The 27,416-nt window shown below is 43.5% G+C and overlaps 1 protein-coding gene across 1 annotated transcript; it reads right to left on the reverse strand.

Moving 5' to 3' along the window:
* Window positions 1-674: 674 nt before the first annotated feature.
* Window positions 675-26,929, reverse strand: tmem161a (transmembrane protein 161A). The gene is made up of 12 exons (XM_043721453.2): window positions 26,831-26,929; window positions 23,721-23,824; window positions 22,431-22,511; window positions 19,502-19,599; window positions 17,888-18,044; window positions 15,744-15,895; window positions 13,497-13,560; window positions 11,555-11,698; window positions 10,315-10,428; window positions 9,300-9,474; window positions 8,523-8,619; window positions 675-5,965 (listed from the first exon to the last, which is right to left on the reverse strand). The coding sequence occupies exons 1-12, from the start codon at window positions 26,831-26,833 to the stop codon at window positions 5,694-5,696; spliced, it is 1,461 nt and encodes a 486-aa protein (XP_043577388.2). The 5' UTR covers window positions 26,834-26,929; the 3' UTR covers window positions 675-5,693.
* Window positions 26,930-27,416: the final 487 nt, after the last annotated feature.

A 27,416-nucleotide genomic window follows, 5' to 3' on the forward strand; every position in this document is an offset into this window, starting at 1 on the left:
AGCACAGGGACAGTGTTGGGAGATAGCGAGTGGCCAAGATTGCAAAGAAACAAGACTTATGTTAGTAGCATGATCACAGAGAATTAATAATGAAAGTACTCCAAGGCTAAGAGTCAGTGCAACTTGGTTGATGAAATATTTATAGTAATGCCTAAATTAAATTAAAGTTGTTAAATTAAAATTCAGGAAACAAATAATGTTCCTAGTCTGCTCTCCCACTCACTTTTTGATTCTTTAGGTGAGATCACAAGCCACTGTTGCTAGGACACTTATTTATTCTGTGCGAAGTTGTCTCAGTCCCTCTTGGACAAGTGTTAGAGACAAATGCAAAGCCAGTGCTGATGAAGTGCTGCACTGTCAGAGGTATCACCTTTTCATCCAGACCTTTAAAGGGAGCATCTGTCGGATAGATATAAGAGATTTAAGAGTAGCCACAATTTGAAGAATAAAGGGGAGTTTATTCCTGGTGTCTCCTCCCCTCAACCAAGATCACTAAAATCAGAATATCTGGTTGTTATTACTTTGCAGTTTGCAAGCGGCTGCTGTGCACAACTGGCTACCACATTTCCTACAACAGTGACTACACTGTTGATGCTGTTCTGATGCTGTGAAGACGCTGTAAAAGTTCTTTTATTACCTGTTATATCTTTTCATACAAAAATACAAACCCGTGATTAATTTTACCAATTTTTAATTTGTCTCCATAAAGTCTCACAAACCACACAATTCCACTTTAGCACAGAAAAATAATAACTGTTCTACATAATTTTAAAAATAATTATATCTTTCCACTGTCACCCCTGATCACCTAAAGGCACTGACTTATTTTCCCCAGGCACCATTTTTGGTCTCTGGTAAGAGCTTGAGCACATTGCTATTCTGTACATAGAGTCCAGTCAGTGAGTTTCAGCAGGCTATTTGACAGCAAAGTCATCACAAACAAACAAAATCTAATCTTGACCTGATGTATGCACAATCTTTCCAACACCAGATGGCGATCAGAAGCAGGAATCCTGTTTGCTCCCCACTCCTTTCTCTTCGTGCTCTCAACCACAGTATTAAATATGACACTTGTAAATACTTTTGTGGCTCAGTGATAGTGTTCCTACCTCTTGGCCAGAAGGTCTGGGTTCAAGTCCCACCTACCCCCAGAAATGTATCAATGTACAGCTTAACAAGTAGGTAAAAATATCAAACATTCTCACTGACCATTTCAGTGCGCAACAGTATTATGCTTAATGATATTTAAGATTGAAATTTGGCTTCAGAAAATGGATAGTAGGCCAGCTTCATGTGTTTAATTCATATCTGGTTGAGGTGGACTAGCCCTTTAACGCATACAGCTTTATAATTAAGTCATTTGAGTGGAATCAGACAGATCAGTGAATTAGGAGTCTCCTGGGAGTCTGCAGGGGCCTGTATCCCTAAAGCAGCATGTGCCCCAGACACAAATTAAAGGCTGGAGTCAGAGTCTTTTGCACACAGGCTGGGAGAAACAAAAAAAGGGTCGCCAGGGGACCTAGATCAGATGGTTTTCTGGGTCCTAACTGAAAGCAATTTACAGTTAGCCGCAATAAAAGGGGGTGTGAGAGGTGTGTGGTTTTACAATTACGGCAATTGCCTCGACCATGTCTTTTAATTAGGGAAATGGAGTTGTGAAAGGGAGTTGGGACGATAGTAGAGAGGGTCTGAGAGGAGAAAAGGGTGCAGGCGTAAATTGTATGAGAGAGGCAGATGTAAAACAGGGAGAGGATGCCATATTTAAAGGTCACAATTTCAGTTACATTTTTAACAAAAAAAACCTTAAGATGCTGATAGGATAGAGCTCCTGTCAAGAGAGGTCCAACATAAAACGAGTTTGGGTCACCTCAACACACAATTCTCGTTCAGGTACATTGAGACAGTATAGGGGAAGTTTCGCTCTGTATTTAACCCTATGCTGTACCAATCCTGGGACTGTCTGATGGGGGACAGTGTCTGTTGAGGGAATTTCACTCGGTATCTAACCCCATGCTGTCTCTGTCCTGGGAGTGTTTGAAGGGGACACCAGATCCCTGAAAAAAGTAATTAACGGTTGCATCTTCATGCCCCAATATTCTTTTCCATGAAGAATATGGAAAGTGATGTTTAATGTAGGTGCCTTAAAGTTATCTTTTCAGCAGAGACCATTGTTTTGTAATAGTTACTTAAACACATTCATAACGTGATTTCATCTTGTGCTGTAAGACAGATAATTCATTACTTTGTTTTAGACTAACTATATGCATAAGTTCATATATACCATTAAGTCCATTCTTAAAACATTTTTTAAATATGTCACAGGATTAATATCTTACAACTTAAACAGAAATGATTGGAGAAACTCAGCAGGTCTGGCAGCACTTGTAGAGAGAAACTCAACTTGACTTAGAACATTAACTCTATTTTTCTCTCTACAGATGCTGCCAGACCTGCTGAGTTTCTCCAGCACTTTCTATTTCAGATTTCCAGTGTCCACAGCATTTTGCTTTGAATATAATGTTGAGTGGGCTTGCTGTGCAATGGCTGTTATTTAATCTGTTGATGACAACACAAAAATGGCAGCATGAAGAGCTTTCGGCTCACTTTGTTAACAACTCTTCTGCTCTCCATCCTCCACCCTACTCCGACCTATCACCTTCACCTTGACCTCTTTCCACCTATCACATTTCCAACGCCCCTCCTCCAAGTCCCTCCTCCCTACCTTTTATCTTCTCCTGCTGAACACTCTCTGCTCATTCCTGAAGAAGGGCATGTGCCCGAAACGTCGAATCTTCTGTTCCCTAGATGCTGCCTGACCTGCTGTGCTGTTCCAGCAATAAAGTTTCAGCGCTGCTCTCCATCTTGGCCATCAACCTTTCTAACACTCTGTTGGGGAACCTTTCAGACCAAATATTGTGGGTCCAACTGCAGAAACCTAAACAACAACAAAATCTCAGCTGACCCTCCTGCTGTATTACTGAGGGAGCGTTGCACTGTTGGAGGTGCCAATTTTCAGAAGGAAATAGGGATGTAAAGGATCCCACAGCAGGGAGCAGGAAAGTTCTCCCCAGGCAACATTCATCTCTCACCCAACACCAACAGATGGTCATCACGTTGTTGTTTCTGGAAATATTCTGTGTGCAAATTGGCAGCAGCAGCATTTCTTACTTTTGTTCACAATTCAGAAGTTCTTAGATTCTAAAACCCCGTGAAGTGTCCCAGGATTGTGAATGGTGCTCGATAAGGTGTTTTATAGGCTACCCAAACCTTCTGCTCACACATCACTTGTATTTCCATGTGTTCAGAACACAATCTACTCACACTGGCTTACCATCAATTGATCAAAATAAGCTGCAATCTCCCCTCTCTACCATTTCCCCCTTTTTCTCCAGTGCCCTACTGATGACTTCTATATTTCCTCATGGGCAGAATATCTTACTTATAAATGTCTTCAGTCATTTTTAATAGCAAGAACCTCACAATGGCACTCCAATGACAGCAGCATAGAGGCTCAGTGGTTAGCACTGCTGCCTCACAGCACCAAGAACCCGGGTTCAATTCCACTCTTGGAGTTTGCACATTGTGCCCAAGTCTGTGTTAGTTTCCTCGCACTGTCCAAAGATTAGATTAGATTCCCTACAGTGTGGAAACAGGCCCTTCTGCCCAACAAGTCCACAACAACCCTCTGACCCATTTCCCTCTAACTAGCGCACCTAACACTATGGGCAATTTAGCATGGCCAATTCACCTGACCTGCACATCTTTGGATTGTGGGAGGAAACTGGAGCACCCAGAGGAAACTCGTGCAGACATAGGGAGAACGTGCAAACACCACACAGACAGTTGCCTGGAATCGAACCCGGGTCCCTGGTGCTGTGAGGCAACAGTGCTAACCACTGAACCACTGTGCCACCCCAGATATGCAGGGTAGCCATGTGAAATGTGGGGTTACAGGGTTTGGGTCTGGGTGGGATGATCTTCAGCGGATCGGTATGGACTTGATGAACCAAATGGCCTGCTTCCACACAGCAGAGATTCTATGATTAACACGGGACATCTAGGCACTGACACTGATCCAGAACCCCACTTCGCCCTGGAACTGAGAAATAGGGGAGGGGACCCATGAGTGTAATAAGCCCCATACCACTCACCACCCCCTCCTCTGCCCCTTCTGAAATTTCAGAATGGTTTTTAAGGTTAGGGATTTTTGGGTGATCTGCCTGGGGTGGGGGCGTAGCTCTGATGATTAAAAATAGGCAACTTATCGATGGACAAAGCAGTGCTTACCCTGTTTGTGAGCGTGATCGGAATTCCTTGGGTCACCTCAGAGAGGTGCCTTTCCAAGGATGTAGGGAGAGGAGGGTTGCAAAGATTTTAAACACTAACAGTTTAGAGTGGTATGGTGGCTCAGTGGTTAGCACTGCTGCCTCTCAGCGCCAGGGACCCAGATTTCAGCCTCTGGTGACTGTGTGGAGTTTGCACATTCTCCCTATGTCTGTATGAGTTTCCTTCTACAGCCCAAAGATGTGCAGGTCAGTTGAATTGGCCATGCTAAATTGCCCATAGTGTGAGGTGCACTAGTCAGAAGGAAATGGGTCTGGGTGGGTTACTCTTCAGAGGGTCAGTGTTGACTTGTTGGGCCAAATGGCCTGTTTCCACACTGTAGGGAATCTAATCTGCCTCAATTTGCTTAATTGTGTTGTTAACGTGAAAAGTTTGGATCCTTCTTTCCAAACTCCAGTTTGAACCCCACCCACTGTCAGGATTTTCATCCCCATCTTAATTTCTATTTCTTAGGGAGATTTATCCTTAAAAATCATCTTTTGACCTTCCATTCTGAGATAGAATAATTTAGGCATTTTCCCTCTGCGAGTGAAGGCATAGGGAAGATGAAAAAGGGCACTGGGAAAGGTTCCCAAATTAGGACACTAAACAATTGATGAAAAATTGAAAATTATTCGATTGGCCTTCAGATAGTTACCATTGTCTCAGAGGACCACAGGGCTGCTCTCTCATTAGAGAGAGATGACTGGTGGGTGTTTAACCTGAGAATCACCATGTCTCAACCAAGGGGGCAGGTTGAGAAAAAGAGTCCTTCATGGTAACCTCAGCCAGAGCACAAATTGAACCCACTGGCATCACTCTAATGCAAAACAGCTGACCAGCCAACTGAGCTAACTGACCCCCACCCTTCAGATACAGGACCATAACATTTGTGACAAAGGATGCCGAACAGTCTACCTCCTGCTAGCTTTCTCCCACCCTCTCCACGCCTTGCGTAGCTTCACAGCAGCAAGCTTTCTGGTACCTTGTCCCAAATGCCAAGGTGGGAGACTGTTCAACACCGGAGGCATCAGACTCCAGCTCAACCCTGTCCTTACTGAGCATCAACGGATAAAGATCAAGAGCTGCAAAGCTTGGTTTGTACCTGCTCTCCGGGTAAACAAAAGAGCAGCCAAATAGGTGTGAGGTGTAGAACTGCCTGCAGGCAGCTAGTTGATGGTAGATGTCAGCACCTTTGAGCAAAAAAAGTGGAAAAAATTTGGATGTGGGGAGCTGGAGTGGATTTAAAAAAAAGGTGAATATATTAAAGGAAATATTTTGAACTCATCATCATTCACTCATTCTCCAACATGACAGGAGAATCAATACTTTCCAGTGTGTTTCATTCTCATGTCCCAGTCTCAGTTTTCCTACGAGGTCACCATGTACTGATGGAAGTAAAGGCCAAACAGGTTTGTCACCACTTGACAGGCCGCCAGCCACCATGTCAGGAAGGAGAAGAGGCCACGGTAAAACAGGGGTGTGAAAATGTGAAAGATGGTGCTCAGGAACGCTTTGATCCGAGAGACTGTCACTTCATATCTCTCCTCCTCATTGGGAGCTGTTCCAGAGAATTCCGAGGTAACATCCAGAGCTGGAGACACTTGAGGGGACTCTGGGTAAAAGCCCCATGAGTAATCACCTAAGAACAACAAGCACGCAATGAGCCGCACTGAATCAACAGAACCGAAGCAGGACGTTCGACCCAAGTGGTCCATGCTGACAGTATGCATTTAAAGAAAAGCTGCAGAAGTATGAGGGAAAAAGGAAGGAACACAGAATGCTGGAGCAACTGAACAGATCTGCTATCAACTGTGGATAAAGAGAGACAGATAGTTGGGTCCGGTATGACTCTTCTTCACATTTTTGAATCATAGTGGATTTGAAACATTAATACTGTTTCTCTCTCAACAGAACTGCTGAGTTACTCCAGCATTCTATGATTGTTACAGATTTCTAGCTTCCTCAATATTTTGCTTTTATTTAAGTGAACAAGGAAAACTAAGGCATGAGGTTTGTGTCAGCATGAGATTGTTGTGCTGTGCTGCATATACTTCAAGCACCTAGACAGTAAGTCTGACTGAATGCAGTGCACTTAGTGTGTTATCATTTTGTATTATTCATTCATTTGTTGTTGACCGTCCCTAATTACCCAGAGGGCAGTTAAGAGTGAATGACATTGCTGTGGATCTGGAGTCATAGACCAGGTAAGGATGACAAATTTCACTCCCTGAAGGGCATTAGTGAAATAGGCAGGTTTTTTTACAATAACAGTGGTTACATGATCACATTAGGATAGCTCTTTTTTTTGTAATTGAATTTAAATTTCACTGTCTGCCCTGGTGGGGTTGTGGATAGTGAGGAGGGCTGTTGTCGGCTGCAAAGAGACTTAGATATGATACAGAGCTGGGCTGAGAAGTGGCAGATGGAGTTCAACCCTGTCAAGTGTGAGGTTGTCCATTTTGGAAAGACAAATAAGAATGCGGAAAACAGGGTTAACGGTAGGGTTCTTAGTGAGGTGGAGGAACAGAGGGATCTTGGGGTCTATGTTCATAGATCTTTGAACGTTGCCACTCAGGTGGATAGAGCTTGTAAGAAGGCCTATGGTGTATTAGCGTTCATTAGCAGAGGGATTGAATTCAAGAGTCGTGAAGTGATGTTGCAACTGTACAGGACTTTGGTTAGGCCACATTTGGAGTACTGTGTGCAGTTCTGGTCGCCTCACTTTAGGAAAGATGTGGAAGCTTTGGAGAGGGTGCAGAGAAGATTTACCAGGATGTTGCCTGGAATGGAGAATAGGTCGTACGAGGATAGGTTGAGAGTGCTAGGCCTTTTCTCATTGGAACGGCGAATGATGAGGGGTGACTTGATAGAGGTTTATAAGATGATCAGAGGAATAGATAGAGTAGACAGTCAGAAACTTTTTCCCCGGGTGCAACAGAGTGTTACAAGGGGACATAAATTTAAGGTGAAGGGTGGAAGGTATAGGGGAGATGTCAGGGGTGGGTTCTTTACCCAGAGAGTGGTGGGGGCATGGAATGCGCTGCCTGTTGGAGTGGTAGAGTCAGAATCTTTGGTGACCTTTAAGCGGCAATTGGATAGGTACATGGATAGGTGCTTAAGCTAGGACAAATGTTCGGCACAACATCGTGGGCCGAAGGGCCTGTTCTGTGCTGTATTGTTCTATGTTCTATGAATCTAAGGCCACACCATGCGCTACCCTGGCCCTGGAGATTACTAACCCAGTGCTGTTACAACTGGCTCCCTCCAGCACAGGCAGATCTAAGGTGGGTCCCTCCAATCCACATAGCTCATACTCAGAGACAAATGCCCTCCTGAATGAGTGCACCTTCGGACAACAGTAGAACAGAGCAAAATGGTGATGGTCCAGGGACAAAATTACGGCGATGCTGTTCAGGAGTGTCAGGAAGCAACACTTACATGTTTAACAAAGAGCAGTGAGAATCTGGAATTCATCTGCCACCAACACTGCTATTGAGGATGTGGTCAATAGAAGTTTTCAAGACAGTGACTGATCGATATTTGTTGTGTATCAAGGAAATAGAGCAGAGGTGGAATGGGGTGTCATTGGAATTGAAGTTAAAATCAGCAATGATCTAATTAAGGGCAGGTCACTGTTTAGAAATCAGGGCTTGCCCATTTAAAACAGAGATGAGGTGTAATTTTTTTCTCTGAGGATTGTGAGTCTTCAGAACTCGCTTCCTGAGAAGGGGGTGGAAACAGAATATTTTTAAGGCAGAGGTGAATAGATTCTTGTTCAGCAAAGAACAAAAGGTTATCGGGGCAGGCAGGAATGTGGATTTGAGACTATAATCACATCAGTCACAATATTATTGTATGGCACAGCAATCTCGAAGGGCTGAATGGCCTATTCTTATTCATATGTCCACAAGCGCTGGATCAATTTGAAATTGTGCTCAATATAAGAGGCCATGGTATTAATAACCGAAAGAACTGAGTATGCTATAAATCAGAAACAAAACAAAAAACTTGCTGGAAAAGCTCAGCAGGTCTGGCACCAACTATGAAGAGAAATCAGAGTCAAAGTTTCAGATCCAAAACATTAACTCTGGTCTCTCCTCACAGATGCTGCCAGACCTAATGAGGTTTTTCCAGCAATTTGCTGTTTTTGTTTCAGACCACAGAATTAGTAGTTTGTTGTTAAGTCAGTTACATACCCAACACTTTCAGCAGCAGAGTGGAGTGCAGAAGCAGGATTACGGGGCCCAGGTACTGCATGGTGACTACACACAGGTAGCAGAATACTCGAGAAACCTGCAGCAGGGGGCAACAACATCCCATCAGTCACAAATAACGGAGTTCCAACCTGATCAAAACATGTTTATAATCTACACGTTAGAGGATCAGGACATAATCCCAAAGTCACAGCTGCCTGAGAACAAAATCACAACCCCATGCTATTCCAACTCTGAGTATGTTACTCTCTACATATGCCATCCAGTTGCTCCATTTAGATTCCAGTCTGTGTATAAATTAAAGCTAATTACTCTCAAGTAGTTGCTGAGACTTGTTCGAAAATGTATAGGAAATTCAAGCACCAAAAGTTAATTTAGAAAACTTAGACTGGATATTTGATACCAAAGTTTCAAATTTTAACTCCCCATCTCCACGGTACATTATTATTCAACACACACACACAGGGTCATACAGGACCAAATAAATCCTCTTCAATAAAACAGAAGAATGCTAGAGAAATTGAGGGTCAGGCAGCATCTGTGGAGAGAGAGAAACTGAATTAACCTTTCAAGTCTGATCTGATTCTGCTTCGGAAATGTGTTCTGAACTTGAGACTTTGGATTCGAAAAGTTAATTCTATATCTGTATCCACAAGTGCTGCTGGACCTGCTGAATTTCTCTAGCACTTAACAGTTTTTGTTTCAGATATCCAGCATCTGGCAGCTTTTTGCTCGATTCCCATATTTCCTGAGACGTACCTTCCTCTGGATTTCAATCATGGGGATGTTTCCAGCCTCCTTCTTCATTAGGTCTACCCCCTTTTCCGCCAGGTTTAGGTACGCCTGCAGATGGTAGCGGGTCATGGTAAGACGCAGTGCACAGAGCATGATGATTATCCACAGACGAACTGTGTTGTATGTTGTGTCAGACATCCTTCAGAATCAAATGAACAAGAAAGCCCAAACTCAGAACAGTACAGCATTACGGCATTATTACTCAGTATTTGCTTGAATACAGAAGATCTAATTGAGAAGGGTGAAGTTGTGAGAGAATGAGAGACAATGAGAGAGAGAGAGAAAAAAACAATATATTCTGCTGGGAGCTGGGGATAGTGGGAGGAGGTAGGGACTGAATCTTAAAATTTGAATGAAGTTATTCAGAGGTAATGTCAAGAAAAGACTACTTCATATTGTAGGCGGATGTTTATCTCCCCCAGATTGCTGGGCTTGACTGAAAATATCAAAGCCAAAGTGATAAGACTTTATTGGGTAACAATATGAAGGGTCATGTGTCCAAGGTGTATGGATGGAGTTGAGAAAAAATTAACCATCTGTCTGAAGGATAGAACAAGTTTAAAGGGCTGAATGGCCTCCCCTTGATCCTAAAGCGAAGACTGCAGCAGGAAGTACAACGGGCTTGGGGGAGGGGTTGGGCAGATGTTTGGGTAACAATGACTTAACAGTCTCAGTAAGGCATTTACAGTTGCAGCAGGACATGCTTGCTCTCGTACACAAATCCTCTTGCAATAAAGGCCTACATACCATTTGCTTTCCTAATCACCTGCAGCCTCTGCACGTTAACTTTCAGTGACCTATGAACAAGGATGACCAACTAGATCCTGTTGCACATCAATACAGTAATCGCTCACTGCTGAAGCAATACTGAGAGTTTTGGAACTAACGCTGCTTTGATGAGAAGAAGTGGTCATTTGTCAGAGGATGGGAAAGCAGGAAGGTGCTTTTGAAATATTGTGAGGCATTGCTGGACACTCACAGCTGTATTTGCTCTTTTCCAAGTGGAGTTTTCATCACAAAGTCCCTGGTGATCGGTTTAACCCACAGCAGCAACACTATGACGGGAGACAGGAAGTTGGCCTGCAATAGGATCCTGGGAGAAGGGCAGAAATAAGAGATAATGAGAGGACAGCAACTAGAACAACATGAAACAAAACTCAACCAGTGTCACAACTCTGCACAATGGCACCAATGAGCTAACAAAGGCCGAGACAAAGCGAGAAAGCTTTGGGGAGAGGTATTCTATAACTTTGGATAGAGTGTGCAGTTTAAACAACATCTATCGCATCCTTAAACATCTCAAGGAGCTGCAAAGGAGTTATTATTGAGCAAAATCTTTTCCATCTCCCAAACTGGTTGTTGGTGGCCCCAGTATAACGTTTCATCTCTTTCTGTGCTGCAGGGAGGGATCAGTGAAGTTCGGGAATCAGGATTTGTTTGTCCTCATGCAATGGCTACACCTTCTGACTCTTTCAGAAGTTGGAATGCCATGCCTCAGCCAAACTGATTTAGTTTGAGAAAGATTAGAACTGTGCTGCAGAAGGAATTGACACGCTGGGCCCTTTTCAACATCATGAGCATGCTGGATATAGTAAGTAGGGAGAAACTGTTCCCGCTCTTAAATGGAACAACAATGAGAAGGCATTGACTTAAAGTGACTGTAACGCTGTCGAATATTAAGAGCCGGTGGTTAGATTGTTTCTTATTGGTGATGGTCATTGCCTGGCATTTGTGTGGCTCGAATATTACTTGCCACTTTTCAGCCCAAGCCTAGATATTGTCCAGGTCTTGTTGCATTTGGACATCGACTGATCAGTAGCTGAGGAGTCACGAATGGTGCAGAACATGGTGCAATCATCTGCTAAAGAAGCAAGGAGGAAATCAGAAATTACTTTCTCACCGAGCAAGTAGTTGGGGTATAGAACGCACTGCCTGTAAATATTGTGGAGGCAGGGGCAACTGAGGCATTCAGGAGGGCATTGGATGATTATTTGGATAAAAATGGTGTAGAGGGATATGGGGAATAGCAGGAGATTAGAACTAAGTAATGATACTCAATAATATGGTGCAGACATAATGGGCTGAATAACCTCATTCTGTGCCGTAAAAATCCTTTGATTCTATGATTTCCTGCTCCATTCTCTTCTCCATTAGCACCTCACTACAACATTCATTCGGTAAGTACCACAATAATATTTAGGCTCTGCTGAATTACTCACTGTATCAGAGGTTTGTCCGCAGTCATCTTGAGGGCATCTAAATGGGTCTGTGATAATCGGAGGCCCGGGAAGGTTAAACATGCTCCAATAAATGACGAAAGCCCAACTATTACAAGCTTAAAGACAAGTCTGGAGATTGAGTAACTGAAACCGAAACACATACATATCAACCTGTATCCACCAAGTGGATATGTCACCACAAAAAAATTTGATGGCAGTGGAATGGAGGGTTAGAGGTGAGCACAGGATAAATGATAGGAAAAGGGTAACAGACTTGACTAGGCATTTTTAAAAAGGGGCTACGGTCAGAATAAACAGCAGACGGGCCACTGCGGGTACAATGGGCTGAATGGCGTCTGTCAGAACCATACTATTTTGTGATTAAGTATTTCTTCAGTTATGAGCAATTAATATGCTGATGAGCAGAAGGATATAGTTGGTTGTCCTTGTTCCTAAGTCACTGAAAGTTAATGTGCAGAGGCAGCAAGTGATTAGGAAGGTAACTGGTGAGTCAGTTTTCAGTGCAAGAGGATTTGTGTACAAGAACAAGGATGTCCTGTAGCAACTGTATAGGCTTTACTGAGATTGCAATAAGTCAAACTCAAGACGTTATTACCCACATTGCTACCTAACACCCTCTTTCAAGCCACTTCCTGTTGCAGTCTTTGTTGTAGGATCAAGGAGAAGCCATTCAGCCCCTAAAATCTGTTTTATTCTTCAGACAAATGATGCATTAATCATCTTTTATTTTCTAGGTGTTTGTTGAGAGATAAATGGTACCTGTTCTCCTTTGAGCAGTACCATGAGATTACATCTATCAGCAAGTGGAATCTGGTTCAATATCGCACTGATCAATGTAGTTACTCCATCGGTACTTACTCAGGCTGGGTGGTGTTTTAATTCCTTCATCTCAGCAGCCTCCTGGCTAACCACCAGGCTGCTAAACTACCTCAGGATGTCCCAAAATACTTTGAAGCCAATAAAGGACTTTTGAAGTTGTTGTTTTGTAGGAAATGAGGCAAATACTGCACACTGCAACCTCTAATAATTCTCACTCTCTCCAGATAGAATACCCATTGTCTGATGCTCGCTGGTTGTGGTTCAATAATGCAAATTTATCACAATTCTTTTTTTTAATTCTTTCACAGGCAAGGCCAGCGTTTGTTGCCCATCCCTAATTGCTTCTGAAGTCAATGTCTTGTTTGGCCATTCCAGAGGGCAGTTAAAAATTGGACACATGTCTGTGAGTCTGGAGTCACATGTCGGCCAAGCAGGGTAAGGAGGGCAGATTTTCTTCCCTAAAGGACATTAGTGTTTGCAAAAAAGACCAGTCAATCACAGTTCCATGGTCATTTTTAGATTTTATTAATTTAATTTAGATTCCAATAGTTGCTGTGGTAGGATTTGAACCTGTCTCCCCAGAGCATTAGCCTGGTCTTGGAATTACTAGGCCAGTGACACTACTGCTGCACCACCATTAGGAAAGAAGCAAGTACAGGTGTCAGGTTGCAAGACTAACTTAGCCAGTCTCAGGATTGAACCTACACCATCATAGTCATCAAGCCTCAAACTCACTATCATCATGAGTTAACTGACCCTACCTCCTACAATTAACAATGTAGTAATAATCAGATAATCTGCTTCAGTGATGTTGATAGAGGGGTAAATATTGGTCAGTATTTCAGGGATAATGTCCCTGCTTTTCACAGATGAGACAGCAGATGAGGCCTCAGATTAAACTCTTGTCCAAAGAATCACACCTCTGACAATGCAGCACTCCTTCAGTATTGCACTGGGACGGTCAGCCTGGATTTATGGGTTAAAGTCACTAAGGTGGTATCTGAACTTCTGACGAAAGGGATACCCACTGAACCAAGGAAAATTTAAGGAGAAACATTTATAATGACAAGATACAATATTAAATAAAAGAAATAATACTCACGGCCAGATGTCCACCCCCTGTTGCTTTAGAAAGACCTCCACATTTTCATACAAGTTGGCAAAACCTAGAGAAGAGAATGGCAATGTTTACAGAGATAAAAATAAATTGCTGGAGAAACTGCAAGAGAAATTATACCACACTTGAAATGTTAACTGTTGCTCTCTTCATAGATGCTGCCAGACCTGCTATGTTTCTCCAACACATTGTTTTTATTACAGATCTCCAGCATTTGTGTTTTTTTGTCATTTTATTTTAGCTTCTACTTTTGTTTTAGCTTCCACAGATACCTCTGCTTGTCGACCCACTTCTACTATCACAGTGTCAACTTGTCACGGACTTTATTTGGTAAATGTGCTGCCCAGGGTTGCTGCTGACTTAGTGATCTCAGTCAAGAGGGCTATACAATGACCTTGGTGCCACTGACATTGAAAGGGGGATTGGAGGGAGGCTCAGGAGAGAAAGGAGACAGAAAGCCAGAGTCTCAGCTCCTTATCCTACCCCAATGTGCTCCAAGGATATGTGCATACAATTAGCATGGAAGAGGCTAGTATTAGTTTGGATATGATATTCCTAGGAGTAGGCTGGTTGATGGGAGACAGGTACTGGAAATTAACTGAAATCAATAGATTATTGATACAAGGGTCTCCACAAGGTTTTCTGTGCAACACATTGGAGAGATGGACATAGAGAGACGCTCAGACTGCTGGTTCTGTACACAGGGGCTACCTGAAGCAAGCCAGTGAAGTTTCACTCTGCAATTTGTTTAATTGTGGTTTCGCTCTGTGGATGTGAACCATGCTGGAGAAGCATCAATTGTCCATCCATCATCTTTTCAGTAATGGCTTTCTAGTTCCTCGACACTGCTTGTGTAACACATTAGCTTCGCCAAACCACTTCAGAGTGAAATGAAAGTCAACCACAAAGTCAGAGACTGGGTCAACTACATGCCAGGCTGAACTCTGTTCCCCAAAGGACAAGTGTACCTTCATTAATAGGAATGTTTTCTTCACTAAGCGTTCCTTAGTGGCCTGGCCTTTTGTGCTAGTGAATCCACAGACTGACCATCCTCAGTGTAGTCCTAGATGGCTATTCTGTTTCCTGAGACTGTATCCTCTGGTTCTAGATTCCCCACCCAGGGGAAACATCCTCTGTCCATCCAGTCTGTCCAGTCCTGTTAGAATTTATACATTTCCCTTCTCATTCTTCTAAACTTTAATGAAATCAGGCTCAGTTGAACCAATCTCTCCACATAGGACAGTACTGCCATCCCCAGTGTCAGCCTGGCGAACGTCTGCTGCACTCCCTCTATGGCAGATGTATCCTCTGTTAAATCAGGAGACTAAACATGCTCACAATATTCCAGATGGTCTTACCAAGGCCCTCTGTAACTACAGTAAGACACCCTTACTTCTGAACTCAAATTCTCTTGTAATGAAGACTAATACACCTTCTTCCTTCATAACTGCTGCTGCACCTGCCTGTCTACTTCCATTAACCACTCCAAAAGGACATCCATATCTCTCTGCACATCCACAACTACCAATATATCAGCCTTTAAATAATGCTCTTCCTTTTCATTTTTCACACCAAATTATATAACTACATTATACTGCATCTGTTTGCCCACACACTCAACTTGTCTAGATCACCCCTGCATCCTCCTCACAACTCACAATCCCACCTTGTGTTGTCAGCAAATCTGGAAATATTGCATTTGTTTCCTTCATTTATCTATGTATCGAATTGCTGGGACATAAGCACAGATCTTTATGGTACACCACTAGCAGTGGGTGGAATTTAAACTGCAATCTTTAGAACAGTACCATAACTACCAAACTACTGCACATAAACTAGTAGTTTTCAGCAAATGGGCATCTCTGTAAAGGCTGGCATTTGAGGCCAAGCCACACCCTTGAGAAGGTGGTGGTGAGCTGTCTTCTCAAGGGACCGGAGACCATGTGGTGAGGAGATATCCAGTTGTTGGGATCTGGATCCCAGAATGTTTACTTTGTGACAATGAAGGCACAGCCAGTATACATACAAGTTAGGATTGTGTGTGACTTGGAGGGGAAGCATATGCCTGCTGTCCCTGTCATCTCTGGTGGTGGAGGTGCTGGGTTTGGGTTGGGCTGTTCCTGTATTTGCCTTTGGAACTCAATGAAATGCCAGGTACAAGCCCATTTGACCACATGGTTATCATACCCTTCAGCGTGTTGGATACAAGTGTAAAACTTCCAACAGACTTACCGGGCTCAAGGCCAAACTCCAGATAATCCTCCCGCACGACCAGGATCAGCATTGCAATTAGGACAAAGAGGAACGCAAAAGTCAGGCAGACAGAGCGCTCACCTCCTTCCTCTGTCCTGAAATAATGTGTCATCAGAGAGAAGAGAACCTTACTGTGCAGATAGTGTCAAGGCAAACAAAGGGGTTTCACATTAGAACTGAATCAAAACACAGCCCGTTTTATGGGATATACTGTCAGTTTAAGATAGTGTTATTTATCCATTCTCATTTTATCAAAGGAGACAGTCCCAAGTTGGGATTTTTGACTTTGTCCACCCCTCCATTCCTGATGAAGGGCTTTTGCCCGAAACGTCAATTTTCCTGCTCCTCAGATGTTGCTGTGCTTTTCCAGCACCACTCTAATCTAGACTCTGGTTTCCAGCATCTGCAGTCCTCACTTTTGCCTTTGTCCACCCCAGTCCAACACCAGCACCTCTACATCATGGCTACCATTTAATCAGATCATGTCTGATCTGCACCTTAACTCTATTTACCCCCATTTGACTCTACATCCCTTAATTACTTTACGTAACAAAAATCTTGGAAATTTAAATCGACCACTCCCACCCCCAGCCAATCTTTTAGGGAACATAAGCTTCAGATATCCACTACCCTTTGTGTAAAACAAAACTTGCTAGTTTCACCCGAAACAGCCTGCCTTGTAAAATCACGCACTTCCCTTTTTCCTGCCCAATTCCAGTTGTATCTGTCCAGCTGCGGAGACTTGTTGGAACCTCTGGTTGTTACAACTCCAACAGCTGTTCCAACGTGTCTGTGGAAGTGGCTGGATTGCTGGCTGGAGGAGGAGAGGGCTCTGACCCAGAAAGCTGTCCTTGTTGACTGCTCTTTTTTATGTAGCAGCGGGTCAGTTTGTTTATCCCCACTGATTACTTGAGGAGGAAGATTAGCAGGGCTGTAAACACTCAATTCATCCCTCAGACAGCTCTCAGCAGGGGACAATGCCATTAACCACTTTTACTGCTTTTCAGAGAGTCAATGGTTATCCAATAAATTAAAACATTTCAACTGACTGAAAGGGAGGATGGTGACAGTCTCTCTCCTTGACGTGAACTGCAAATAAATTTTATGGACTTATCAGAAACACACTGGAGAGATCTTCTCTATAAAAAAAACTGTGAATCTTTTCACCTGAACATCAATAATTTGTAACAATAACAAGCCTACAGTTCTCCTAAAACAACAAGCTGGCCTCAAATCTGAGAACTAGTCCTTCCTTTAAATAAATATTCTTTAATTTAGCTGACAGCATTCAGTTCTTCAGAGTCAGAAGATCCTGGGAGATCAGAACCACTCCAGAGCACATGATCCAGGCTGACACTGTGCTGCAGCACTGAGGGAGTTACGGACTGTTGTAGACTTGTGCTTGCTTACCAATGAAGCATTAAACCAAGGTATGGTCAGCTCTTTTGGCTGGGTGCAAGATCGTCTCCATTTCACAGAGGCTCCTTGTTACCAATAGAGTTGTGGACAATATTCCCTGCAAAGCCAATGTCACCAAAAAGGTCACAAAATGGTCATTCATTCCCCTTCAAGTTAGTGGGATCTTGTTGTGCGCTGACTGCATGCCACACTTGCTATATATGACCCTCCCACAGTGCGGCACTCCCTCAGCACTAACCCTCCAACTTTGCAGCCCTCCCTCAGTACTGACCCTCCGACAGTGCAGCAATCCCTCAGTACTGACCCTCCAACAGTGCTGAGCTCCCTCAGCACTGACCCTCCAACAGTGTGGCACTCCCTCAGTACTGACCCTCAACAATGCCGCACTCCCTCAGTATTAAGCCTCCGACAGTGCCGTGCTCCCTCAGCACTGACCCTCCGACGCTATGGCACTCCCTCAGTACTGACCCTCTGACAGTGCAGCCCTCCCTCAGTATTGCATGGGAAATATCACCCTGGATTTTGTCCGGAGGGTCTGGAGTTGGACTTTAACCAAAGAAGTTTTGACTTTTAAGTGAGTGAGCTACCAAATGAACTTTAGTTGACATTGAACCTAAATGATAAGTCTGCATCCCCTTTGCTCACGTTAGTTTGTTTAATGCATGTTGTATCTGGGGGATGCAGGGGTATGACAAGAAGGATACATGCTAAAGGCTAACGTGAGCAGGCACCAGAGCACACCGACATTCACCTCTCCCTGTACAGGGAGCAGGCTGTAGTAGGCCTCAGTAAATATGTAAACCAGAGTCGCATACAAGACAAAATCCATGAGCCACAGGTAGTCTAGGAAGTAACGCAGAACTAAACAGAAGGGAAAAAAAGGAAATAAAGATTAACACTTTCCTCTCACAGTGCAATTTGTTTTTCCTTTATTTTGATATATCTTGCAAATGATCCTGATTAAAGTGATATGTGAAGGATCATAGACTCCCTCCAGTGTGGAAGCACGCCATTTGGCCGATCAAGTTCAAACAGCATCCCACCCAGACTCACACCCATATCCCTGTAACTCTGCATTTCCTATGGCTATTCCACCCAGCCTGCACATCCCTGCGCACTAAGGGCAATTTAGCATGGCCAAGCCATCTAACCTGCACATCTTTGGACTGTGGGAGGAAACATGAGCACTCAGAGGAAACCCACGCAGACATGGGGAGAACATGCAAACTCCACAAAGACAGAGGCTGGAATTGAACCCAGGTCCATGGTGCTGTGAGGCAGCAGTGCTAACCACTGAGCCATCACTGCCCTAAGTGTTATAAAAAAAGCATTCTCAACAGCAAGTAGTTAGGCTGTGGAATGCACTGCCTGGAAAGTTGATGGAGATAGGTTCATCTGAGGCAATCAAGAGGGTGTTGGGTAATTACTTGGGCAGAAAAGGTTCTGGAGAAAAAGCAGGAGATTAGCACAAGGAATGATGCTCATTTAACAAGCCGGTGCAGCTACAATGATTGAATAGCTTCCTCCTGCATCCTAATATATCTGTGATTTTGTGAGTGTAAGAGAAACGCTTTGATAAAATGTCTTTTTTAGTTACACGCAATATCTGTACAACCAAATGACTTAACAAATTAATCTTGGTTCTGTTTCACAAAATCACCAAAATTACACCACATCTGGCCCACTGTGATAGTGTTCATTCTCCATAGCAGCTGTAACCTAATTCCATATGTTCACCACATTCCCGCAATACTTCATCTGCTTTTCCTTCAACCTAGTTCTCTAATGTGTTCTTCAAAGTTACCATGGTGCCTGTTTCAGTTGTATGACCAAGTGAGTATCAGGTGGCTTGTGAGACTAAGCCACGGAAGGCATAGAGTGATGAAGACGTTTTGGGAAAGAATTCCAGAATTTGGGGCCAAAGCAGCTGAAGGCACAACTATCAATTGCAGAGCAAAGACGACAAGGGGTCATCAAGAGGCTGGAACTGGAGGATTGCAGAAATTTTGTAAGGATGGAGGAAATTTCACAGATGGGGGGGGGTGGGGGGGGCAAAGATATGGAGAGATTTGAAAACAAAGGGTAAGAATTTTACAATAGAGGCATTCCTTGACAGAGAGCCAATCTTGGTCCACAAACAAAAAAGGGTGTAATGAGCTAATGGAATTGGTGTAAGTTAGGATATGGCCAGTATCAGTGGAACTGTCAGTACCTAGGTTCAGGAGAACGGAAATGAATTATCACCCAATTTATTCAGTCTAACTCTCACCGCTAACCCTTATAATTGTGATAATTTCAGGTTGTCACATGCTCCTTACCCAGGGCATCAAGAGGAGTGATTGGTTTCGCTTCCAGACACAGGTTGATGTCCTTGGGCACTCTCTCTGGTTTGGTTTCTGTCATGCCATTTTGCCTCCTGTCAGCAAAAAAACAATGAAGTAAGAGTGTACAAAAAATCAGAATAAACCAATGACCTTGCTAATACACAACATCATGAAAATTAAGGTAATTAAAACATAACAGAATAACACAAGACTCTGAGGGGGCTTGACAGAGTGGATGCTTAGAGGAGGTTTCCCCTCGTGCAGGGGGAGTATGTATAGAATGAGAAGGTCCAATTTCTAAATAAGTGGTCTCCCATTTAGATAGGATCGAGCAGGGATTTCTTCACATTAGTACTTGGAATTCTCTCCCACGCAGAGCAGCGAAGGCTGGGTCACTGAATATAGTTCAGGATTCAGTTAGTCAGAACTTTGATTGACCAGGGCTACGGTCAACCATCTTATTGAATGGTGCAGTAGGCTTGGGGGACTGAATGGCCTACTCCTGCTCATATGATCTTTCTCTTTGTATTTTGTTTCAAACCCAACCAGCATCTAAACCTTTGTGACTCTGCTGGTTTAACATTTTATCCTTCCTTTCTTGATCTTGCTCTCAAATCAAATTCCTACATGATTTGTGGTCCTGAAGCTGCCTTCAAGACCCTGGGTCACATGATTCTTATGCAAAAAGATTCTCTCATCAATTCTCTCTTGATAATGTCCAAGGCCGTCTAAGTCATATTTGAGGTGGTCTAGCTAGCACCCACCCTACATCATTGTTTGCATATGGGAATAGTGTTTTTCTGAGAGCTTCTTTTTGAATTTCTCTTGTGATGCTGGCATCACTGGCTAGGCATGCATTTATCCCCGACTCTCAGAAGTATTAGGGTGCAGAATGAGGCCATTCAGTCTGTTGTGCCCGCACCAGCTCTATTCTCTATTGTCAATCTTCTGCCTTTTTCCCCATATCCCTGCTCATCATTACTATCCAAATAATCATCCAATGCACCTCTTGAATGCCTCAATTAAACCTGCCTCCATCACATTTCCAGCTATTGCATTCCAGACCCTAACTATTTGATGTCTTAAAAAAGTTCTTTCTCACCTCATGCTTCCTCCATTTGCGCATCACTTTCAATCTTTGCCCTCTCAATCTTGTTTCTTTAATGAGCAGGAGCAGCTTCACCTATCTACTTCACCTGTCCAGCCTGCTCATGATTTTGAAAACCTCAATCAGATCTCCTGACAGCCTTCTCTCCAGGAAGAAAAATTCCCAACTTCTTCAAATGATCCTCAAAGCTGAAGCTTCTCACACATAAGAACATTAAAAACTATGAGCAGCAATACACAATTCAGTCCAAGCCTGCTCAGCCATTTAATGCAAACGTGGCTGATCACATCTTGGCCTTAGCTTCACCTCCTCTGAACTGCCTCCAATGTAACTACATCCCTCCTCAAGTACCGGGACCAAAACTGTTTGCAATACTCCAACTGCAGTCTCACTTACACATGGTACAGTTGCTGCAACACTTCCCTACTTTTATACTTGGTTTGTTTAGCAATAATTGGCAAGGTTTCAATTTCCTTCCTTATTACCTGCTGTACCTGCATACTAATTTTCCATGACTCATTCATGATGACACTCCGATCCCTCTGCACCGAAGCACTCTGAAGTTTCTCTCCATTTAGATAAATTGTCTTTCTATTTCTCTGATCAAAATGGATATCCCCACACTTATCCATGTTAGACTACATCTGCCAAATTAGACTGGATTACATTACAATGTGGAAACAGGCCCTTCGGCCCAACAAGTCCACACCGACCCGCCGAAGCGTAACCCACCCAAACCCCTACATTTACCCCTTACCTCACACTATGGGAAATTTAGCATGGCCAATTCACCTAAGCATGGCCAATTCACCTAAAATCTTTGCTCTTTCACCTAACCTATCCATATCCATTTATAAATTTCTTGTTTCTTCATTGCAACTTACTTTTCTACTTATTTTAACATCATCTGGAACCATTCTAATAAGTCGGTTTGCGCTCTCTCTAATGCGTTCACAAATTTCTTGTGCTGTGGGCCCCACAACTGTGCACAGTACTCAAGGTGACGTCTTACAAGTGTTTCAACATCACCTCCTTGCTGATCTTTTCTATGCCTCTGTTTGTAAGGCTGAAAACAGTGTGTGGTTTATTTACTGCGCTCTCCACCTGTCCTGCTGCTCTTAATTGTTGTCAAGGGGGTGGTGGTGAGTTGACAAAATCGCCACTCCTTCCTCGTCTCCCTGCAGTGAAGACTATCCTGTCTCATTCCTCTCTATTTTATTATCGTCAACAACTTGCTGAAAATTTGCCGCTCATCCCATTTCCCTTCCACACACACAAGTTAGTTGCTGTGCTGGTTTGGCCCTGTTCAGATTCTTCAGTGTGAAATTTTCCACTGCATTTCTTCACTTTTGTATCCCGTGGTTTCCATTTTGGGATTAAATGTACACTGAAACTCAGAATCTAGATTACAGCTCTGTGTTTTATGTTCCTGTCCTTTTAAAATACCAGTAACCTTAAAATGTTCTCTATGCCATATATGAACAGCCACTAATGGGGATTTTCTTGCCTCACATTTAAGTGCTGGATGTGAGAAGAGATGGATTGCTGTGATTAATCAAAATTCCTATTGTTATTCACAGAATCACAGAATTACTACAGTGTGGAAACAGGCCATTTGGCCCATCAGGTTAACACCGACCCTCGAACAGCATCCCACCCAGATCCATCTCTCTACCCTATCCCTGTAACCCTGCATTTCCCATGCCAGTGACCAGGGAAAATAGTAGACAGCTCAAAAATACTGAGATTCAGGTAGAATAATCTCACATAGGAACTATTTCCACTGAAATGCTGGCATTAAAACTTTCCACCCACCTGTCTCTCTTCACTTTGGGTTTCTGTTTTCCAGCCAAGGCTCGGAGTTCTTCATCCGATGGGTGTTTATATCGGAAAAGGCTGCCAAGAAAACAGACCAGGTAGTCACCAGAACTCTCACATCCCGACTGGTTCAATTCATTTATAAACCAAAAGAGTCAACATTTTCCAGGAAGGGTTTTATTGTCTGTGTCAGTGTTTATATGGACAGAGGCACCAATGCAGAGTGAGATCCTGCTACAGAAAAAGGCTGAGACTAGTCAGACCCACGGTTTAACACACTTACCCAGAAGGACCATCACTGACAGGGTCAGCATTTATTGCCTTCCACATGGTCTCCCTTGAGAAGGCAATGAGTGGCCTTTATTTTACCTGGTGACTGTAGCTTGACACAACTACGTGGCCACTTCAAAGAGCAGCCAAAAGTCATAAACTCCCGAGAACAGTACAGCACAGGAGGCCATTCAGCCCACTGTGTCTATACAGATCTTTCAAAAAGCAATCCAGTTAATTGTTTCTCAAATGTGATGCCCCTAAGAGACTGAGTTTTGTAAATGTTGGGTGTGGAGCTGTAGTCACATATTGAGAAGCCTGGGTGAGGATGCAACAATAAGGGGACATTAGTGAAATGTTTGGGATTTAATGGACAATTATAGTGGTCATTGTGTCCCACTCCCACACTATGTTTACACATTTAGATTTTTCAAATATATTTGCTCACAGGACGTGGTGCTAGTTGGGACAGCTTTTCTTGTCCACCCATGACTACCCTGGAGAAGGTCCTGATGAGCGCCGACTTGAACTTCTGTCGTCCTTGAGTTGTGGGGGCTGTTGTAGGAAACAAGTTCCAGGATTTTCACCCAGCAATACTGAAGAAACAGCCATATTCCACATTCAGAAGGCATGTGACTTGGAGGGGAACTTCAGTGATGGTGTTTCCTTGTATCTACTGTCCTTGTCCTTCTGGATGATAGAGATTATGGGTTTGGAAGGTGCTGCCCAAGGAACTTTGGTGAGCTACTGTAGTGTATCATGTAGATGGTACACACTGCTGCTGCTGAACGATAGGAGTGAATGGGGATGCCAATCAATGATGTAGGAGTGGAGCAGACTGTAGCACAGTAACTGATTGGCACTCAGTTCCCACAACTCACAAAGAATGGCAGTTTCATGTAGGTTTCAGAGAGTTGTCGGTATCCGTGTGACCTGTCTCCTCGAGGCAGCCAGCAGCTTCCGGAGAGGAGATTTTAAAATGGGCAAAAAGTAATTTAACCAGGTTAGATATCTTACCTCCCATTACAGAGCAGCCAGCGACCTATGGAGTAATGAGGTGCTAATCTCTGCATTAGGGTCGCCATCAGCAAACTCACAACCAGCTGAACCCCAATAACACCCTGAGAGAAAAAAAATCAATAATAACAGCAGAGTTTCCATTCAGTCAGCACCTGTTAACCTTACCACAATTTTCTCATTTGTATTTTATTAATTGTTCCTGTAAACCTCACTCTTCATATCTCATTCTTTATGTTCTTCCTCCCCATGTTAACACTCACTGCACCATACCTGTCTCCTACAGCAACTTATCCTTTCACAGAAACTCAAAACTGAGGAACCTTTTACTTCTCGGTTTCTCTTTCTCTTACAATCGACCACATTTTAAAACAAGTTTCAGTCATGGCTCAATGCAACATTCTACATTGAGTCTGAGGGCTTTGGATTTGAGACCAGTGTAAAGATTCAAGCAAAAAACCTGGGATGACATTCTAGTGTAGCACCAAAGGAATACCGCAATGTCAAAGGTGCTACCTTTTCCTAAGGTTCTGGCTACCCCCAATGGTGGATGCAAAAGGACAATTCTCCTCAATTTGTGCCAACATTTATCCTTCACCCTGGAGTAAGGGTATACCAGCTCCTTGCATTCTGTGAGCTGCTGCTCATGGTGAAGATTATTGTCACCATTCTCTTATAATATGCAGGAACTACACAGCCTGACTGATCTAATAGGGTAAGAGGAAAACTACAATGCAAAAGTGAGGACTGCAGATGCTGGAGATCAGAGTCTAGATTAGTGTGGTGCTGGAAAAGCACAGCAGGTCAGGCAGCATCTGAGGAGCAGGAAAATCGACGTTTCAGGCAAAGGCCCTGGGTCTAACTAGCTGAGTCTCTTGTAGTTAACAAGATATAGGTTATTGCATATTACAAGTTACACCAATAATGATAGACATAGCTCAAGACTTTGGGAAGGACTGGATGATAAGTCTCCTTCCTTCGAGATCCTAAGCTGTCCCCTTCACAAGTCGCTAGGCCAGCATTTCCTTCCTATCCCAAATTGCCCTCGAGAAGCTGGTGGTGAGCTGTCTTCTTGAACTGCTGCACTTTACGTGCTGTAGGTAGACCCACAATGCTATTAGGAAGAGAACTCCAGGATTTTGACCCAGTGACAATGAAAGATATTTTTGCAAATCAGAATTGTGCAAGGCTTGGACAGGAACTTGAGGTGATGGTGCTCCCATTACCTGCTGCCCTTGTCCTATGAGATGTGGGTTTGGAAGGTGCTGAAAGAGTTGAAAGAGTCTTGGCGTATTGCTACAGTGCATCTTGTAAATGGTACACATTGCTGCTACTAAGTATCAGTGGTGGAGGAAGTGAATGTTTAAGGTACAGTTAAGGTCCTGCTGGTTCTAGTGGTTACACTCCTAAAAATAAACTTTGTAAATTGTGATTTTCACAACATGGCATACGGGCAACAGATGCATAGTGCACACTTTCTGCTTCAGGAAGTAAGATTGCTTTTCATTTATTTTATTTATAGCTGCAAAAGAGCAAAGAATGGATTTGAATGGAACAGAAACGTGCAGTATATTATGTGCACATAAGCAAAAATTACAAAACAGACATGCAAATGGCAAGACTTTACTGAAATGGATGTGATGCTTCGTCCACAATGGTTTTGAGTTCGAGGGTTCATCATTGAAACCCTACAGTGTGGAGACAGGCCATTTGGCCCAAGAAGTCCATACTGACCGTTCAAAGAGTAGCCCACCCAGACTCATTCCCCCACCCTATCACTTTACACTTCCCCTGACTTATGCACCTAATGTACACATGTACTAATGCACCTGAACACTGTGGGCAATTTAGCATAGCCAATGCACCTAACCTGCACATCTATGGACTGTGGGAGGAAACCAGAGCACCTGGAGAAAACCCACGTAGACACGGGGAGAACGTGCAAACTCCACACAGACAGTCGCCCGAGGCTGGAGTCAAATCCAGGTCCCTGGTGCTGTGAGGCAGCAGTGCTAACCACTGAGCCAAGTATTGTTGGAGCTGCACTTGTCAAAACAAATGGAAAAATCACATTTCTAGCTTGAATGTTGTAAGCTTTGGAGAGATGGGGGTGACTTATTCACCAGCATTGATATGGTTAGTTCAGTTTGGTTTCTGGTCAGTTGTAACCCCTAGAATGCTGATCATGGAGGATTCAGCAGTGGTAATACTATTGAATGTCAAGGGATGGTTGATAAGATTCTCTTGTTTTAGATTGTCATTGCCTGGCACTTGTACGGTGTGAATATTACTTGCCACTTATCATCCAGGTTTTTCTGCATTTGCACACAGGCTGCTTCTGTTCATGAGTGGTGTGCATCAATTAACTGTCATGATAGATTTCCTTACAACAATGACTACATTTCAAAATACTGGTTTTAACACTTTTTGGGACATCCTGAAAAATGTTGGATAACTTTCCTAACCAACCTGTTCAGAGGTAGTATTACACACCTCTGGAGCTGGTGGGACTCGAAACTAGGCTCAGAGGTAGGGGCACTACCCACAACAGCCCTTCTGAAAGGTACTATATAAATGCAAATATAAATGTCATATCAAGACATGCATCATTTCCATTTGGTAACTTAAGAGCTAGGAGGTGATGACCACCTGGATGGAAGGTTATGGACACTGGGCAATGTAAGGATGTGGACTGCCTCCCATGGTCGAATAACCTATCAATACTCAACCGCATGGAATGGTGGAAACTGTTACAATGATGACAAACCAGAGACATTGTGGCACGTTGTGACCTGTCAATGGTGAACACCCCCACCACCCAAAACACCCTTTAAGAGTATTGCTGCAAATGAACACTGGAAGCTTGCAATAACAACTTGTGCGATGCTCCCAGGTCTAGATAGAGGCCTAAGTCACAGATTTGCCGTTACCCCCATAGTGGGGGGTCGGGGTGGGGGTGGGGGGTGAACAGGGTCAGAACACCTCCCCTTCCCCCAACCAAACACTATTTTTAGTTGCAGCAACGATAATTGAAGCATGCCACTGTTATACAGTGCTGAAGGTGGCAAGGGTGAAAGCAGCACTACGTGCCACAAGAACTCCCTCCTTACCATCTCTCTGCCAACTCAATCACACTTCAAAACTGAATTCATCCTTCTCCTCTCAGCCGCCTTAACGCCATCGCTCGCTTTTAAACTCAACCTAGCTTGAGCAATGATTGACAGATCGAATGACCAATCGCACGGTGGACTCAGAGTGATTGACGTGACTCTGGCTTGTAAGAATGTTCGTCTGTTTGATTGGCTGTTATCGGGGCAGATAGACCAACCGAGACTCATGGAGAAGGTGGGATTTAACGTATTGACCAATCGGCATGTGGCTGGGCGCGCGACGCTATCAAGAGCGCTTGAGATGCGCGGACGCGTGCCGCGTGGATTCTGGGAATTGTAGTTCTTCACGTGATCCATCCCGTGACTCTCTGCGTGAGGCGTCACATAGAGAACTACAACATCCAGACTCCCTTGCACTAACACTACAGCTGTACACCCTTGCTTCAAACTCCAGCCAGTTTATTAAGATTTGGATGAAAATTAAATAAAACCTTTGCGAACTTTTGACAAACTTATTCTCAATGTTGCACAATACAATTAATTTGCACGGAACAGCATTGCCATAATAACTGCAACTGTTTAGTAT

Source organism: Chiloscyllium plagiosum, unplaced genomic scaffold (assembly GCF_037043375.1).
Source record: "Chiloscyllium plagiosum isolate Xiang-an unplaced genomic scaffold, Cpla_swu_hap1 HiC_scaffold_28, whole genome shotgun sequence".
NCBI lineage: Eukaryota > Metazoa > Chordata > Chondrichthyes > Orectolobiformes > Hemiscylliidae > Chiloscyllium > Chiloscyllium plagiosum.